Source organism: Platichthys flesus, chromosome 10, assembly GCF_949316205.1.
Source record: "Platichthys flesus chromosome 10, fPlaFle2.1, whole genome shotgun sequence".
NCBI lineage: Eukaryota > Metazoa > Chordata > Actinopteri > Pleuronectiformes > Pleuronectidae > Platichthys > Platichthys flesus.
The window spans coordinates 16,617,974-16,633,235 of NC_084954.1; the positions used below are offsets into that span (position 1 = coordinate 16,617,974).

The 15,262-nt window shown below is 42.2% G+C and overlaps 1 protein-coding gene across 1 annotated transcript in view; it reads left to right on the plus strand.

The window, feature by feature from the left end:
* Positions 1–14,526, plus strand: part of lrrc9 (leucine rich repeat containing 9) — a 19,345-nt gene extending 4,819 nt beyond the window's left edge. Inside the window, exons 9-34 of the mRNA XM_062397505.1 lie at positions 129–284; positions 375–592; positions 759–890; positions 987–1,166; positions 1,292–1,409; positions 1,666–1,798; positions 1,900–2,040; positions 2,130–2,254; positions 2,437–2,601; positions 2,693–2,812; positions 2,903–3,094; positions 3,263–3,388; positions 3,570–3,710; positions 4,177–4,354; positions 4,480–4,700; positions 4,830–4,952; positions 5,050–5,180; positions 5,260–5,368; positions 5,455–5,594; positions 6,504–6,640; positions 7,081–7,298; positions 8,229–8,297; positions 9,217–9,342; positions 10,657–10,834; positions 11,066–11,222; positions 11,326–14,526. Of these exons, the coding sequence (XP_062253489.1) occupies positions 129–284; positions 375–592; positions 759–890; positions 987–1,166; positions 1,292–1,409; positions 1,666–1,798; positions 1,900–2,040; positions 2,130–2,254; positions 2,437–2,601; positions 2,693–2,812; positions 2,903–3,094; positions 3,263–3,388; positions 3,570–3,710; positions 4,177–4,354; positions 4,480–4,700; positions 4,830–4,952; positions 5,050–5,180; positions 5,260–5,368; positions 5,455–5,594; positions 6,504–6,640; positions 7,081–7,298; positions 8,229–8,297; positions 9,217–9,342; positions 10,657–10,834; positions 11,066–11,222; positions 11,326–11,359 (3,768 nt within the window). The 3' untranslated portion in view covers positions 11,360–14,526. The remainder of the gene's footprint in view (positions 1–128; positions 285–374; positions 593–758; positions 891–986; positions 1,167–1,291; positions 1,410–1,665; positions 1,799–1,899; positions 2,041–2,129; positions 2,255–2,436; positions 2,602–2,692; positions 2,813–2,902; positions 3,095–3,262; positions 3,389–3,569; positions 3,711–4,176; positions 4,355–4,479; positions 4,701–4,829; positions 4,953–5,049; positions 5,181–5,259; positions 5,369–5,454; positions 5,595–6,503; positions 6,641–7,080; positions 7,299–8,228; positions 8,298–9,216; positions 9,343–10,656; positions 10,835–11,065; positions 11,223–11,325) is intronic.
* Positions 14,527–15,262: the final 736 nt, after the last annotated feature.

Sequence of the window (15,262 nt, forward strand, 5' to 3'; positions counted from 1 at the left end):
TGTGGTGTAAAAACTACAATGAGGTCTTATTAGTACAAAAAATGCACATTCATATAAAACCCATGTAATGCAGTTATTACTTGTTGCATGTCAACATTTTTGTATAAGCTTGTACTTTTCTCTCTCAGTCAACAGTCTTGAAGAAAATGATGTACTACAACATGCGAGTACACACTGCTCAAAGGAACCTGGAAGAGACTCGGTTAAGTCTGATCGAGAGGAAGAAATCTCTGCTGCTGTTGCCTGAGGAATGTGTCAGGACACTAAGTCATTCCCTCAAAAATGTATGTAGAGTACAGTAAGTTATGAAGCTGACATCTCCAGCTGTAATTCGTAAAGTTAAGAGGGTTGTTGTCTCTTTTACACATCCCCAGCTTGAACGTGAGCTCTCCAAGGTGCTTACAAGTCGTAAGAAGTCTGCCTGCAAATTGGACGACGCACCAGGAGGACCCACCCACTTAGTGGATGGTTCATCCAACAGATGGGATCCAACCACTGACGTCAGCTGTGATCCCACCATGGAGCCAAAAATACTCATCAAGATGAAAGCACTGAGGGAGAGACTGACACTGTGGATGAAACGGCTGACCGAGTTAGTTTGTAAACTTGGATAAACTAGAGAGAGAATTTGACAAAACTTTATACACTTTAATATCATGTGTTACACTTTTTTTTGTATATTTAAGTAGCTGAGTGTGAAGTTAGTGATGAAACATGTCTCCAATGTTGAAAAATGATATTCCGTCTTTTATATTCAGGATTGAAGCCTGTCATGAGAGAGAGTTGGCTCAAGCCACACACATGATGGGATACACAGTCCAGTTTCTGCTGATGGAGCTTGAAAGTGTTGGAAACATTCGATTAGAGGAGGGCAGCTCCACAGACCCTTGGTAATTATTTGGTATCATTATTTATACCTACAACCATTATGTAATTTACCGTCAAAGAGATGAAGTTGACTTTTTTTTCTGCCGTGTCTGCAACAGGTTTAATTCCTCTTGCGACCTCATCCGTTCCCGCTTCTCACACTCAGACATCAGTGTTCACGGCATCACCGGCATTAAGGTTGATAGAGTTATCCGCATCTTCAACAGCGCCTTGAGGTATCGCTTTGAGGACAAACTTCAAAACCTGCTAGTCAGCGAAGACACTCCTATCCATTCACAGTAAGTGAAACTGGACTGTGATGACTTTTTTAAAACATTAACATTAGAGAGATGTTGTTGTATTATCTGTCTACTACCAAGACCACCAGGTATCAGTGTGAATCTTATGTGCACCTTTTAAGCAGAATCTACAGAAATCGGCTGGATCACTTGTTCTACGCACCTGACCCGGAAAAAGACTGTGCAATGGAAGAAATTTTGTGCATTTTGGAGCAGGGCTTTAAATCGGCAGGACACTATAAGGTGTGTATACTGTAAAGATGGTACATAATAGTTTAGTCCACTGCTCTACAGTAACACCTGCAAAAAATATATTCCCTCCAGAATGTTTCTTTAAGCATAATGAGTTGAAGGAAGTGACATTTTAGTATTAAATTGCCTCCCCCCCCCCTTAAAAGACTGGAGACCAGAGTGCTGTACAACATCACAGAATAAATCATTTATTACGTTATTTTCACAATTTCGAATTTGATTTTTTATCTCGTTGAATTTGATTTAGACCTTTGGGAAAGAGTGTGGCATACCGTTATCCAACAGCCTGAGTGTGACTGAAGAGCCCAGAATCGAACACACCCTGCGACAGGCCAGCCAACATGACTCCAAGTACAGTGATCCAGTCCCATTCAGGCACGGTGGGTTGGTTTATCTCACGGTACTGTATCCTTATATTGTCTATAGAAGACCATTTTATATTTCTTAAAAACTGAAATGCTTGTATTTTTTGGGCCTGTAGGTCAGATTATTATTTCCAAAGTGTACGTGGGTCACAGCATCCCTCTCCGAGAGGAAAGTCCAGTTGACAAAAACAGCCTTCGTAGAGTCTGCTCCGTATATCGCAATGTGGACACTAAGCTCAGATCTGCATCGAGCGATGGTATGTGGCATATCAAAAGGCATGAAAGGAATTATTTCTCAGTCAGTAGCTGCACAGTGTCATCGTGTCTCTGTGTGTTTTTTATTCAGAAAGACCTCGCTCCTCCAAAACACACACTGGTCCTGAGTGCAGCCCCAGGCGGAGACAGTGGTTTGTGTTTGACCATGAACTCGTCTTGCCTAAGTACCTTGTATATTTTCAATATGTAACTAGGGTAAGTTTTTATTTGATCAACACGTGAGATGAAGCGTGTAGCATACATCCTCTCAGAATACTGTTATTATTCTAATTTTGTGTCTGCTGGTCGCACACTCTTTAGAAATTATTATAAACGCTACATTTGAATAATTATTAACTTAAGCAGTATTTTACATGCTTTTGATATGTTATTATTAGAAACAAGAACAACCGGCATCGCCAGAACACAACAAAGACAGAATCATTCTGGACAAGCAAGTCCTCAACATGGAGCCTGTGCTTAAACAGCAGCCTAAGTTGATGAGCTTGGATGACAAAATTCTGCTTAATGTGGCCAGAGCTAACGTCCTGAGTCAGATCACTGTAAGTATGATTGGTTTTCACACAATGGCTTGATTTGGAAGCCAATTTGTTGTACTAATAATAAAATATCTTGATTGTTCTGAATCTCCAGGTACTGAACCTTCATGGGAACAGTCTGAGCAAGATAAAGGAGATTTCCTGCCTCACGGCTCTGCGGCATCTCACCATCAGCTTCAATGAGTTCACACGCCTCAGTGACATTTCTCACATGGTGGGAGTGATGATGGGAGAACATGCTATTAGGCTTAAAATAAACAGTGTGCCATGAAAAACCTCATCAATTATCTTTCCAATATCACAGCCTTACCTTGAGTCTTTGGATGCGAGCTTCAACCACCTGGTGACCCTCGAGGGGCTGAGGGGGCTGGGACAACTCAAGCAGCTCGATGTGCGGTGGAACCAGTTGACCAAAGCCGGACAAGATGCTGCAGTTTTAAGGAAACACACACCTGCTCTTCTGAAGCTTGACACCAGATACAACCCTTGGAAGAGTGTAAGTGCTGGAACCTAAAGACATTAGCTGAATCTCAAAATCCAAATACTAAATCCACAATGAATGGATAGTTTGTGCCGCAATGTTCTGTGCGTGGCCTGAAATAGCAGTTGTTGTTTCAGGCATCTTGAGGAGGTGAATTCAGTGAAGCTGTGTTTTTTCTTCCAGCTGGAGACGGCCAGAAGGACCATACTGGGACGTCTAAAAACACTCACACACCTTGATGATCTGATGGTCACAGAGGAGGAGGCTGCTGATGCTGTTGCCATGGCTGCAGATTCCAAAATTAACCAGGTGAGAATTATTAACATATATTAGTTAATATATACAGATACCAAATGTACAGTTTTTTATTTATTGGTCCTTGTTAGGGTTGTAATGGTTACATGCTCCAGTGATTATTTATTCTAGGTGAAAATCTATAAATTTAGAATTTACTGTGAATCAATCACGGCTGTTGACTCTCTGCTCTCAGGCATCTCTTCTGGCTCACTCGCGCACTAATACTGATCGTCCCCGAAGTCTCAGCCTGCTATCGACAGCTCAGCTCGTCTGCCTTCTCAATCCAGCACCCTGGGGGCTCAGCCAGCAGCTGCAGCCGGACTGGACCGCAATGGTGAGCTTCAGCACGTGGGTGTCTCCGTAAGGAGTGTTTCTAAGTGCTACATGAAGGCAGATGGACTTGAGGTACTTGAAGACATTTCATCTGAAAGACTACTTCACTCTTACTGGGGAATCCCAGGTATCCTTGAGTTTCTCAACGACTCTCAAAGTATTTACAGCTCTACAAGAGGTGAAATGCTTGGGACTCCAAACTTAGATATACAATGACCTGGAGGACTCCTCCAGGGAGTTTTCCCATTTTCTCTGTTCAAATGAGTCATGCAGAGTCAAAACTAATATTTATATAAGTTCTTTATCAGGTATATATTCAAGAAAAAACTCCACGTGCAACATACAGCCTGTGACCTGCTTGGAACTGAGAGCAGGTCTCAGGTTGTGACATGCAAGTGTAAGTTATGTTTTACAACTTTAATCATTTAAGCATTTCAATTAGTTTATAACCTTACAATTTTGACCAGCTCACAGCCCTGAACCTTGACAGCCAGAGGATTTCCAAGCTGATTAATCTGAATAAACTGGTGAACCTGCGCTGGGCCTCCTTCAATGACAACGACATCTCTAAAGTGGAGGGCCTGGAGAGTTGCCTGAAGCTGGAGGAGCTTTCCCTGAACAACAACTGCATCAGCACTTTCAGTGGTCAGTAACACTGTCAACACCTTTATTATACAATATATATTTATATATATGTTGTGTGTTTGTTGTTTCAGCCCCACAACACAGTCACCATCACTTTGTCTGTCTTTGCTCTTCTGTTTCTTTAGGCCTGTCAAAACTGCTTTGCCTAAATAAACTGAGTATGGACGGGAATCAGCTCTCTAGGCTGGATGTTTCAGTCCTTGATCAGCTGCCCAACCTGACCTTTCTGTCTGTGGAGAACAACTGCATCAGTTCCCTGTATGGCATCCAGAGGGTCAGCTCCCTGCTTGAACTCTATATTGCCAACAACCAGATCTCTTCATCACGAGACATCTACTATCTAAAGGCAATAATTTAATATACAAAAAAGTATCCTTACCCAAAGACATTGGAGAGAAATAAGTGCTGAAAGGTCAGATTTTTCCTACATTTTTATTGTATTATTTTTAACCCGTCTACTGCATCTTACTTTCAGGGACTGTCCAACCTCATCATTCTGGATCTTTATGGGAATCCTCTAGTGGAGAAACTAGAGTACTATCGGATATATGTGGTGTTCCACGTATCCTCGCTGAAAGCTCTGGACGGGATTGCAGTCGTACGTGCTAGAAAGAGCAACCAATTCAACCTTTCACGTCACATAGTGATGAGGACATTATTATAATTAATGTTTTGTGTTCTGTTGTTTTCTCAAGGAAGTTCTTGAGTCTGAAAGTGCAAAGGACATGTTTGGAGGAAGACTCACCTCGGACATGGTGGCAGAGAAGCTGGGCCACTCTAACTTCTCAGACATCACCTACCTCACCCTGCAGTCCTGCTCCATTAGGTAATAGCAAAGCATATGTCCAAAATTGAACATGTAGAATTGGACATTTACATAATGTAGTAATTTTTGCCCCTCACAGGAGTGTTGACCTCTCTCCAGTAGACATATTCATTGGCCTGCGCAGTGTCAACTTGGACCACAACAACCTCACCTCTTTTTCAGGCCTCGTTTACCTGCCGAACATCAAAGTAAAAATTACTCTCAGTGAAAAATACAGAAGCTGGCTCTAAATACAACTGAGTCGTGGACAAATACATTATTTTCTTCTTTGCAGGCTCTGTGTCTGAACAACAACCACATCGAGTCCATTCTACCAAGGCAGCGGACTCAGGCTCATCTGACAAACAGACAGATCCTCCACAGCAAAGTGCACTCCAGTGGTTACGGTCAGCAGAGTTCATCCAAAGGCAGCAGGTAACACCGTTTTATTTCAGTTTCAATACAGTTTACTGGCATGGCATCTGCACCAAATTGCACAAACTCACAAATATCAGCCCCCAAATAATGTTAGATTTTTTTCATCAAGAATCATTATCCCTAAGAAATTAAGGAAAATGTCAAAAATGCCCTTTCTCACGATGTCAAAGAAATAGAAATATCTGGATTTGCTCCATGATCAAGATCTGCACCAAAATGTTATATGTTCTGCATAGAGTTTCATGGTAATCTATTTATTAGTCTTTCCATATTCCTGCTAAATGATAGACAGACAGACAGACAAACAAACGCAGAATTGTCGATGGAATTGATGATCTACATAAAATATACAGTATAAAGTAATATAATTAAATAAAGCTATAAAAACTGAAAAAAACGAATAGGCAAATAAAAATGGTAGCATTTTCAGTCAAGGTTAGACTGTTGCTTATATAATATACATTTTGACTGACTGTGCAGACTGTAACCGTTAGGGGGCAGTGCTGACCTGCCAATGAATGAACTGTCATGACAGATCTTTGTTTCAGTTGTTGCCTGAGAATAAAAACAAAATGTTGCTTTTAACACAGTTTCAAGATATTTTAATCTGTTTCAAAATAAATAATATTATTTTATCTTGAGATTTAAATATTCATTTTAAATACCACAAGTTTCTGGATTGTCAGTATTTTGTATGATATGATCTTTAAGTCACATTTTCCTTTTGTGTAAAATCAGTCCAAAGGCGATGTTGTGGCAGGCTCGCTTTTGTTCGCCGGCATGTGATTGCCTTTATGTGTCCTGCACCTGTGAGGTCTGACTAGTTAAATGAGGCAGCGGGGGGGAGAAAGAGATGTTCATTTAACCACAGAGATTGCACACTGTCATTCTGTTACTGTGTTTAAGGGAAACTGGGCCCACTGGCAGCCGGGAGCCACTGATGGGCAGCCTGGAGGTGCTGCATTTGAGTCACAATGGAATCTCCAGTTTGGCCAATCTGCAGCTCAGCAGGCTCACCAATCTTAAAGCCCTTTTCCTTCAAGGTATGTATGGTCCACGGACCCAGCCTCACTCACAAAGCCTGTTCACAGAACCTGTGAAAGGGCAAGCAATGAGAGCAGGGTCTCCCATTGACCTAAGGCCAGGTGGGGGATGAGACTGGAAGAAAGGAACCACTGACTTTCTTTTCAGCAGCTTTTGATGGATTTTGATTGTGTTTTGTTTTGTTGGAATGATTTGTCCAACCGAGAAGACCTGACTTGTCTTTTTTTTAGCTTTTTGCTCAGAAACTGTTCGAAGCAGTCTCTGCCATTTCAGTGCTTTTTACACATGGCGCAAAAACACAAGGCAAATGTTTGCTTCATATTATGCCTTTTATATTGTGTGGGCTGTACGAGCTACTCTTATATTTAATTTATGTAAATATTATACTATTATTATTTTTACTGTGTTCCCCTTGTGACATTGTTTGCTCCCTCCCTAGGTAATGACATCAGCCAGGTGGAAGGGTTGGAGGGGCTACGCCATCTCAGAGAACTGGTCCTAGACAGGAACCGCATCAAATCTCTGGCCGAGAACTCTTTCATCGCCCAGAATGTTCTGCTGGAGCTGCGCCTACAAGAGAACCGCATCCGGGAGCTCAACCATCTGGATCCTTTGACCGAGCTCCGCAAGCTGTTTCTTGGCATGAACAAGCTGCAGGTATTATCGTCTCAGCAACTGTCGCCTCCTAAAATGCTTTAAATTGTAATGTTCATAATAATTTTTAATCAAACTGCATATTCAGATTTTTCAATTAAACTGTCTGAATGACTCACTCCAGAGTGATTTCCTGAGGTGGCCACCAAGGTCAAAGTCTGCTTTTTTGTAGTTTTCGATTCAACACTAACTTTTGCTGATTGGTTCTTATGCAAAATGCGTAAGAGCTTAAACACGAGATGTTTAAGAATGTCTTTTATTCAACGTACAGCAGAATTACTTTTTTCTGCATTTGCAAAGTAAGACGTAAAGTATAGCAATCATAAGTCATTACCGGCCACCCCCCCCCCCACCCCCCCCCCCCCCCACCCCGACCCAACTGTGCCACGCGAAGGGTAGCATTAAGAAGAATCAAGTTTGATTGAAGGTCAGGGCACTGTGTGTGAAGACCGGGGAAAACAATCAGTACAACGTGTAATCAGCATCTCAGTCTGCATCTCCCTCTCACCCGGGGTGAGTGATTTGCACTTTAGTTGCGAGTTCTCCCTCTTCCCTATACCTCCTTAATGTTTTCATGCATTCAATTAAGACATAAAACACAGCAATCATCCCAGCGCTGCAGTCCTCACAGGGGGGGGCATCTTTGAATCACAGCCAAATCCAAGCATAAACCTGGGAACGAGAGGAAACACCCCCATGCCCTGTTGTGTGGCCAAATTCTCTCATGAGATTAACGAGAGCTCACACATGTAATCTCTCCCATCAGCTGCTTCCGTCCTCGCCTTCACCAAAATTATGAAAGGTTGAACCCTGATGCATATGTCTCTGTTATCAACACGAAGCCGGCTGCAAACAGTGAGAATGAAAAATTAAATTTGGGTTTACGGTATGAAGAACAAGCTAAAACAATCTTTGTTTCTCTCCTTATTTTAGGATGTCACTGAGCTCGACAAACTAGAGGTTCTTCCATCGCTGACAGAGCTCTCAGTGGTTGGAAATCCTGTAAGTGTAATGACTGTCTGCACATTTAACAAGTTACAGAGTTAAACAGTTCAATGTTTTTATTAGGATTAAGATTAGGATGGAGTAGTAGGAAGTAGGAGTAGGAAGGAGTTATTTTGCTTTGGTGATTTTGCACGAGGATGTGAATCCACTAGCTATTTGTCTTGAATTCCTTCAAACACATTACCAACAGCATCACTTGTACAATTCTAAACACTAACCCAGGAGAACTCAGTGGTTCCAAATTTAGCAATTACATGATGGGCCGTCTGCTGTGCTTCCAACTGACCGGCATCAGAGACAAATCCATTGACCAAATGGCAGGCCGCTATTGGCCCGGTTACATCACCCATCTGGAGCTCATGGATCAGGCCGGAGCCGAGTGTGCAGCTCCCTATCGTCCATAGGGCCATGCTCAGCTGTTGTAGCCTCTTTACCGCTCGAGCCCATCCCCCTTCTCTTCCCATAGGGGGGGTTTAATCCTGCCTTCGGGTAGAGGGTGAACGCCAACAGCCACCCTGGAGACAATACCTCCTGCTGTTGACCACATGAGATTGTTTCTTCACCCATGTTCCCTAGCCAAAGTCCTTTCCACTGGGCATCTATTGGCACACTCTTATAACTTATTCATAGCAGCAGTGTCCTGCAGGAACATACAGTTCTGTAAGTGGACAGGCTGGATTTGTACCCTGGCCAGAGGGTCCCCGCAGCTGGGCAGAAAACTGTCTGCTCCTGTCTGGGTCACTAGAAAGGCTGCTGGGAATATGATAACTATATTGCAATCCACATGGCAACATATTTATCCCAGATGTCACAGGCAGTCTCCAGTCAGGCTCCAATATGAACATTTTCAAATGCTAGTTAATCTCAGTGTTACTTATAACGTGTAGTTTTATCTAATAAGTTTTTGTACTCCCAGGTGGCCCGCAAGTCTCTGCACAGAGCCCCAGTGGTGCTTCATCTGTCCCAGCTGCAGGTCCTGGATGGAGTGATGGTTACTCTGGAGGAAAGGACCAGGGCTGAGCTCCTCAGTTGTGATCCATCAGTAAGAACTGAAGACATCCTCTGTACTCTCTCAGAAACAATGACACACACAAATATATACACACACATACAAGCAGGGTCATAGCTACCATTGAAACAGAAGTACAATACAAGTGAACAAGTGCAACCTTCAGCACATCTTCTCTCTTCAGGGTTCCTAGTGAAGCATGTGTTATTGGGACTTTTTAAATTCCTCACATTTACAACTCAAAACTGCCACAGCACGGTCTCAGTCTGTCCTGCTTGACAGCCAGCAGCTTTACTGGAGCAGTTGGGGTTAAAGGCCTGTTTGTTGACCCCATTGTTGATAAGACTTACTCCTGCTGGTCTTGGGACTGAACTGAAAACCTTCCAGTCAAGTACAAGTTTGTTTGTTTGACCTCAAGACCACTTCTGCTTGAATGAAGATGGTTTAGGAAAACTCGTACAATGAGGTGAAAGCTTAGTTTTCAGACATAGGATCTGTTATCCCCACACTCCACTACTTTACTTCAATCATGACTGAATTACAAGGGGAACAAAGGCTTTGCTTATATATAATCCCATAATGCGCCCGATCATGTAAACTGTAGTCCAGTTGAACCAAACAAAACGAAAAAAAAAAAAACAGCGGCAACCAAAGAGGGGGGAAAGCCTGGATCAAACTCTTTCAGTCTGACTGATCTGATGTTCATGTAATGAGAGACCAGGGCAGTAATTCTCCTGCAGCTCTGAATTAAAAGCAGCCTAAACCCTGCTGGCATCATCCTGCTGATTAGATGAAATGTGCCCAGCCGATAACGCACCAGTGGATTTACCCCCTATTAGCCAGGTCAACATGACCCCCTCTGCTTGTTAATCGTACATGTGGAAATGACAGAGCAGAGATCAAGGGTTTACTCATTAAAAACACAAACACAGACCTCCACTTATTGAATCCCGTCGCCGCCATCTCGCTTGTCACTCTCGGTCTATGGCTGTGACCGCTCTTGTTTGAATTTGAGCATTGCTATTGATGAGTGGTAATTACTATTCCCCCCGTAAGATGTTAATAGATGTGGAACAACAAGCAATCGAATCACCAATCCCCTGCCAAGTGTGTGAGTGGAGTGGACACACCGCAGTCACACAGACAGCTACAGAAGGGTGGAGAAAACAGTTATAATTAGGATGCAAATGTTAGTGAGGTCGACGAGTTTGCCCTGGAGGCGCTTAAGAAATCATCTTTACGCATTATGTAAATATTTGCTGTTTCTCATTGTATCCTGTCTTATGGGATTACTTGTTTCTTTCTTATGCTCCCTGTTTAATATTTCTCCAACGGCTGTGCTCTCAGTACCCTGGAGCCTCTCTCCCCCCCACTGATTTAAACCTACCTGGACTGCTGCCCCTCGTGCCCCGACACCCCTCTCTACGAGGAATAAGTATAAGTGGAGGACCGCAGACTGTCATGCTTGGGCACGATATCCAGACTAATAACACGGATGAAGCCCCGTCTCATCAAACATACAAGTGTGAGTGTGATAAGAGTTTTGGAACTGATCAGATTTTATTTAACAATACACTACTGTTACACTTTACATCTGTGTCTATAGGATGTGATGAAATGAAGGAGAGTTGTGTTTTTTCAGGAGCTCTAGTAAAAGCAGAAAGATTGATTTTCATTATTGACATACACCAGATAACTGTTCTGTGTATAGTCGAGCACTGGCTTGACTCTCTTGGTTTTTATTTTCCAATATCAGACAAGAGGCGAAAGCAGAGTTATCCTGCTCGAAGCACCCAAACTGACATTACCTTCAGACACATCAGAGGAACAAGAAGCACCCTGCCAACCACAAGTCTACTGTCAGATGGGAATAGACTTTTTGACCCGTATAACAACCAGGAGCAAGAAAGCAGGTTATTGATTCTAGATATTATAATTATATTCCTTTAAAATGCAAATGATCAGTTTAAAAGATTTTGGGAAAGAATAACCGTTTCCTAACTTGTTTGATTCCAGATTCCCAAATGGTGGTAAACCTCCATCCATGTAGCATCCAGAGGAGGTAAAAGCCTGGAACAACCATGATAGACTGTGATTGCTAGCATGGAATGCAGGGCATTGTGTTTTTATAAGTTTTCTTTTTTTTCTACATGCCTTTATACAGTATATTGAACTAGAGTGGCAAACAATAGAGTGCTTATCTTCGTCAATGCCATACAGTCCGGTTATGAAACCACATTTAATTCACTCACTTCACTGGATCTGGATTTGATTTGAATCTGTGCTTAATTGGACACACACATAAATATCAGACCTCTAAACATGCCTGATTTGTTTCCTTGCTCCTCCACCTCAGCCACATCCACACAAAAATGGAATGAGTTCCTGCCTGACTCCTACTACATCCGCCCACCGAGGTTTGTGTTAATCCATCCAGGAGTTTTTTTGAGAACATAACCTCCTTGGTGGAGGTAATGAGGACATGGTCTTTGGAAAAGGCAATACAGAACTTTCTATGAACTTCAAACCAAATGCAATTTACGTGTTAATAAATCGTCTTTGCTGTTTGTTTAAAACAAAGCTTCCTTTAGCTTAAACACAATGACACTACTTGAAAGGAACGTGTATTGCACTCCTTTCCAAACGCATTTATAAGGACCGATTTTAATTTCCCTCCATGCAAATGGATCTCTAACCATGGTAATCTGAGGATGAGAGGTTTTGGCGTCAGTTCCACCGCCATCCAGTCCTTGGCCCCAAACGAGTAAAAAAAACACCCACAGATGTATGGGCGTGTGAGGCTGGCATGCTGTGTCCATCAGGTCAAACGCATCCCCAACAAGTGGGATAATCCGGCTTTAGCACACCTCTCTGTGGACAATAATCTGCAGTCACTCAGATAAAGATGTTATCTTGAATGAGGTCCAAATGGATTTCAGAGAACTGTCAGTTTCATCACGTTAGCCTATTTTCAGAAAGCTCACCGTAGTTTCGCCGGTAATAGAGAAATCTTGTGTGTTGTAACTGCAAATAAACTTCCTACGTTTGATATGTATGATGTTCATTCTGATGCTGGACATGAGAACGTAATCCTCCCTGTCTTTCTGTCAGTTTAGCCCAGTGGGCCTTTAGTTAACTGTCTGAGCTTTACATGTGGAGGAGGCAGTCTATATGAAGTGATATGAAACCCTTACATTCTGGGAGAAGAGATTTAAACAGGATATCTTCTCCCCTACATTACCTTCGGCATAAATAAAATGATGCAGAGAACGATGAGGAACTCTGTTGCATAATTAAAGAATATCTAGTAAAGTTAAATTATTATTTATTTTACTTTAGACCTGTGGTTTTTCATAGCATGTGCTCAATAGAAAAGATAAAACAGAGTCAAGACTTGGGGAAGATGTGGCCCTGCAAAACCCAAAGGCTTGGGCAGCAACATTTCCCTCCTCCAACCCCAGCTTTGGAGTTTATGCTTTTGTGACCTCAGTGCGACCACTAGGTGTCCTTAGAGATCCATTAGCTCTCCCTCTAAGACTCAATCAGTCCTGAATGAATTCACCACCTGCCTGTGCTGCAGGTAGTCCTTTCTCAGCAGAGGAGGGACACATGCATGTGGATGCCACAGATTTGTGTTTGCAGAACATGTGAGGCAGCTTGCAGCAGCAAAAGTGAAAAGCTCTCCCCAAACAAGCTCCTCTAATGCATGTACTTAACTTCACTTAATTTGTGTTAATTCCCAGCACTAAGCAGGGCTAATGACAGTGCAAGTGAGTGCACTGTCATTACTGTGCTCTGCCTGACATCAAATGGCAGCTGATGGACTCACACTAGAAAAAAAGACACTCTAATGCACAGATTTTGGGGCTCAGTGCGAGTACTCTAATGCTTTAGGTATTGCGAAGGATAATTACACATATTTGTGTACAGGGTGTGCTGTATGGATATGCCAGAAGTGTGTTTGTCAGAAGCTGTTCAATGCAAATGTATATCCGCATGTGTTGTAAGCTTATAGCGAGCATACCACTTCATACAGTATGTTTCTCTTTGCATATCTGTCCGTATTTTTAAAATTAAAATGACATTAGCATAAAGATTGTGAATTATTCATCAGTTCTGAGTGAACCCAGATGCACCTCTCTTTCCCGCTCTCTCTCTCTCTCTCTCGCTCTCTCTCTCTCTCCCCCTCTCCTCCCCCCGCTTCTCCATGTGAGTAGACCACATGGTTTGTAGCTGGTTTAATGGGATGGAATGTGACAGGTTATGTTTTCATCTGCCTGATATGGAGCCCGACTCAGGCGGGAGGGAGGAAGAGACAGACGGAGAGAGGGATGGAGAGGGGGCAGACAGAGTTGGTCTCCACAGTTGTATTTGGGAATCATACTTTGACATGTTTGTGCTTGTTGAGAATCAGTTATAGATGATACCCCTCCCCGCCAGCACACAAACACACACACACACATGCACATGCTCAGTATGGGGCCATTATTGCAGGTCCACTAGCTCCCTACATTTGCTGTGTCTGTGCATTCAGAGCACCATTAGTCCAAGACTCTGTGAATAATTGCTGAATGGACCATGTTTTCACTGCTATCTACTCAGGTTCCAGTGTTGGGGGTTGATGTGGGGGTGAAGTGAGAGGGATGAGGAAACTGATTGATGTTTGATCCCGACAGATAATGCTGCATCTTGTACAATGTTTATCCAAGCATCATGCACAGTATGCCCGATGCATGAACGCCATTAAACTCCATACGCATTGCACATTTACCAGCTTCTATTAACTTTAGAAGTGCTTCCCAACGGAGCTTACAATTGCACCATCAATTGATTTGGAAGTGATGTTATAAAAATTAAATCACTCCAAATTTGCCTGCTGTAGGCAGCCATAAAAACATAAATTGTTTAGTTTTCAAAGGTGCTATATTGCCCCGAGTTCATTTTTCATCCTCTGTTCAGGAGCAGTGTTGCCTTATTGCTCGTCCTGAGATCTGTTATTGAGTTATCATTGCTGCTTGTCGTTTTCCTGTAAATTGTTTCCCATGAGGTTTTAGATTTAGATTAAAGAGCGAATGGAGTGAGAGCAAAAATACAGATAAAAGAATGGAGTGAGCATGACAATTTGATTGAAAAAAAGCTTTTATTTTGTGGAAACATTTTAGTTTGTAGAGCACGTCTCACAGAAGCAATAAATCTTGACTGCTGCTCATTTCTGGACTTTCATGTGATTTATCTCATTATTGAGCTTGTGTGTCATTTATCAAATTATTTCAATCACACAAAGTGTGTTTGCTGGGTTAAAATAGGATAACACAATAACAGAACAACATTTAATAAATTCAACAGGAATCAATTTTCAGAGAGTGTCAGATTAATATGGTATTAGCCACTTATTTCATGATATTTGCATTTGTGTCTCTCCGTTAATGACATGGATGTCTTATGGAAGTAGATTTTCTTCATCAGATGGTTGTAATAAAAGTGGAGTGATTGGTTGTAAATAATGGGTGCTATGGGGGATTACATGGTACAGTACATGTTGTCGTGACTGACAGGCTTTTCTGTTTCAATGGTTTATTGTGTCCTAAACGGAGCAGAAATTGCTTTTTCAAGATGAGAAGAAAACACAACTTCCTGGCCACCCTTATCCCCTCAGCCTCAGTGAAGATTAACAACAACAACAATTTAATCTCCTTTGCAGCAGATTATTATCTTTCTTTGTGTTGATATTGTGGCCTTTTTAGTTGATCACTTCATGATCCTCCTTTCGGTGCTCCTTCTGTCTAGGTAAAGCAACATTTTGAGGCAGGCACTTGACCACAATCACTTTCATCATGTTAAAATAATATAATACTTGTAGGATTTGCTCTTGTTGCTCCTTTTGTACCAAGAACACAATAACAAGAATATTAATATAACTAATCCTTTTACAGTTTTTGGGGTTGAATGGGTG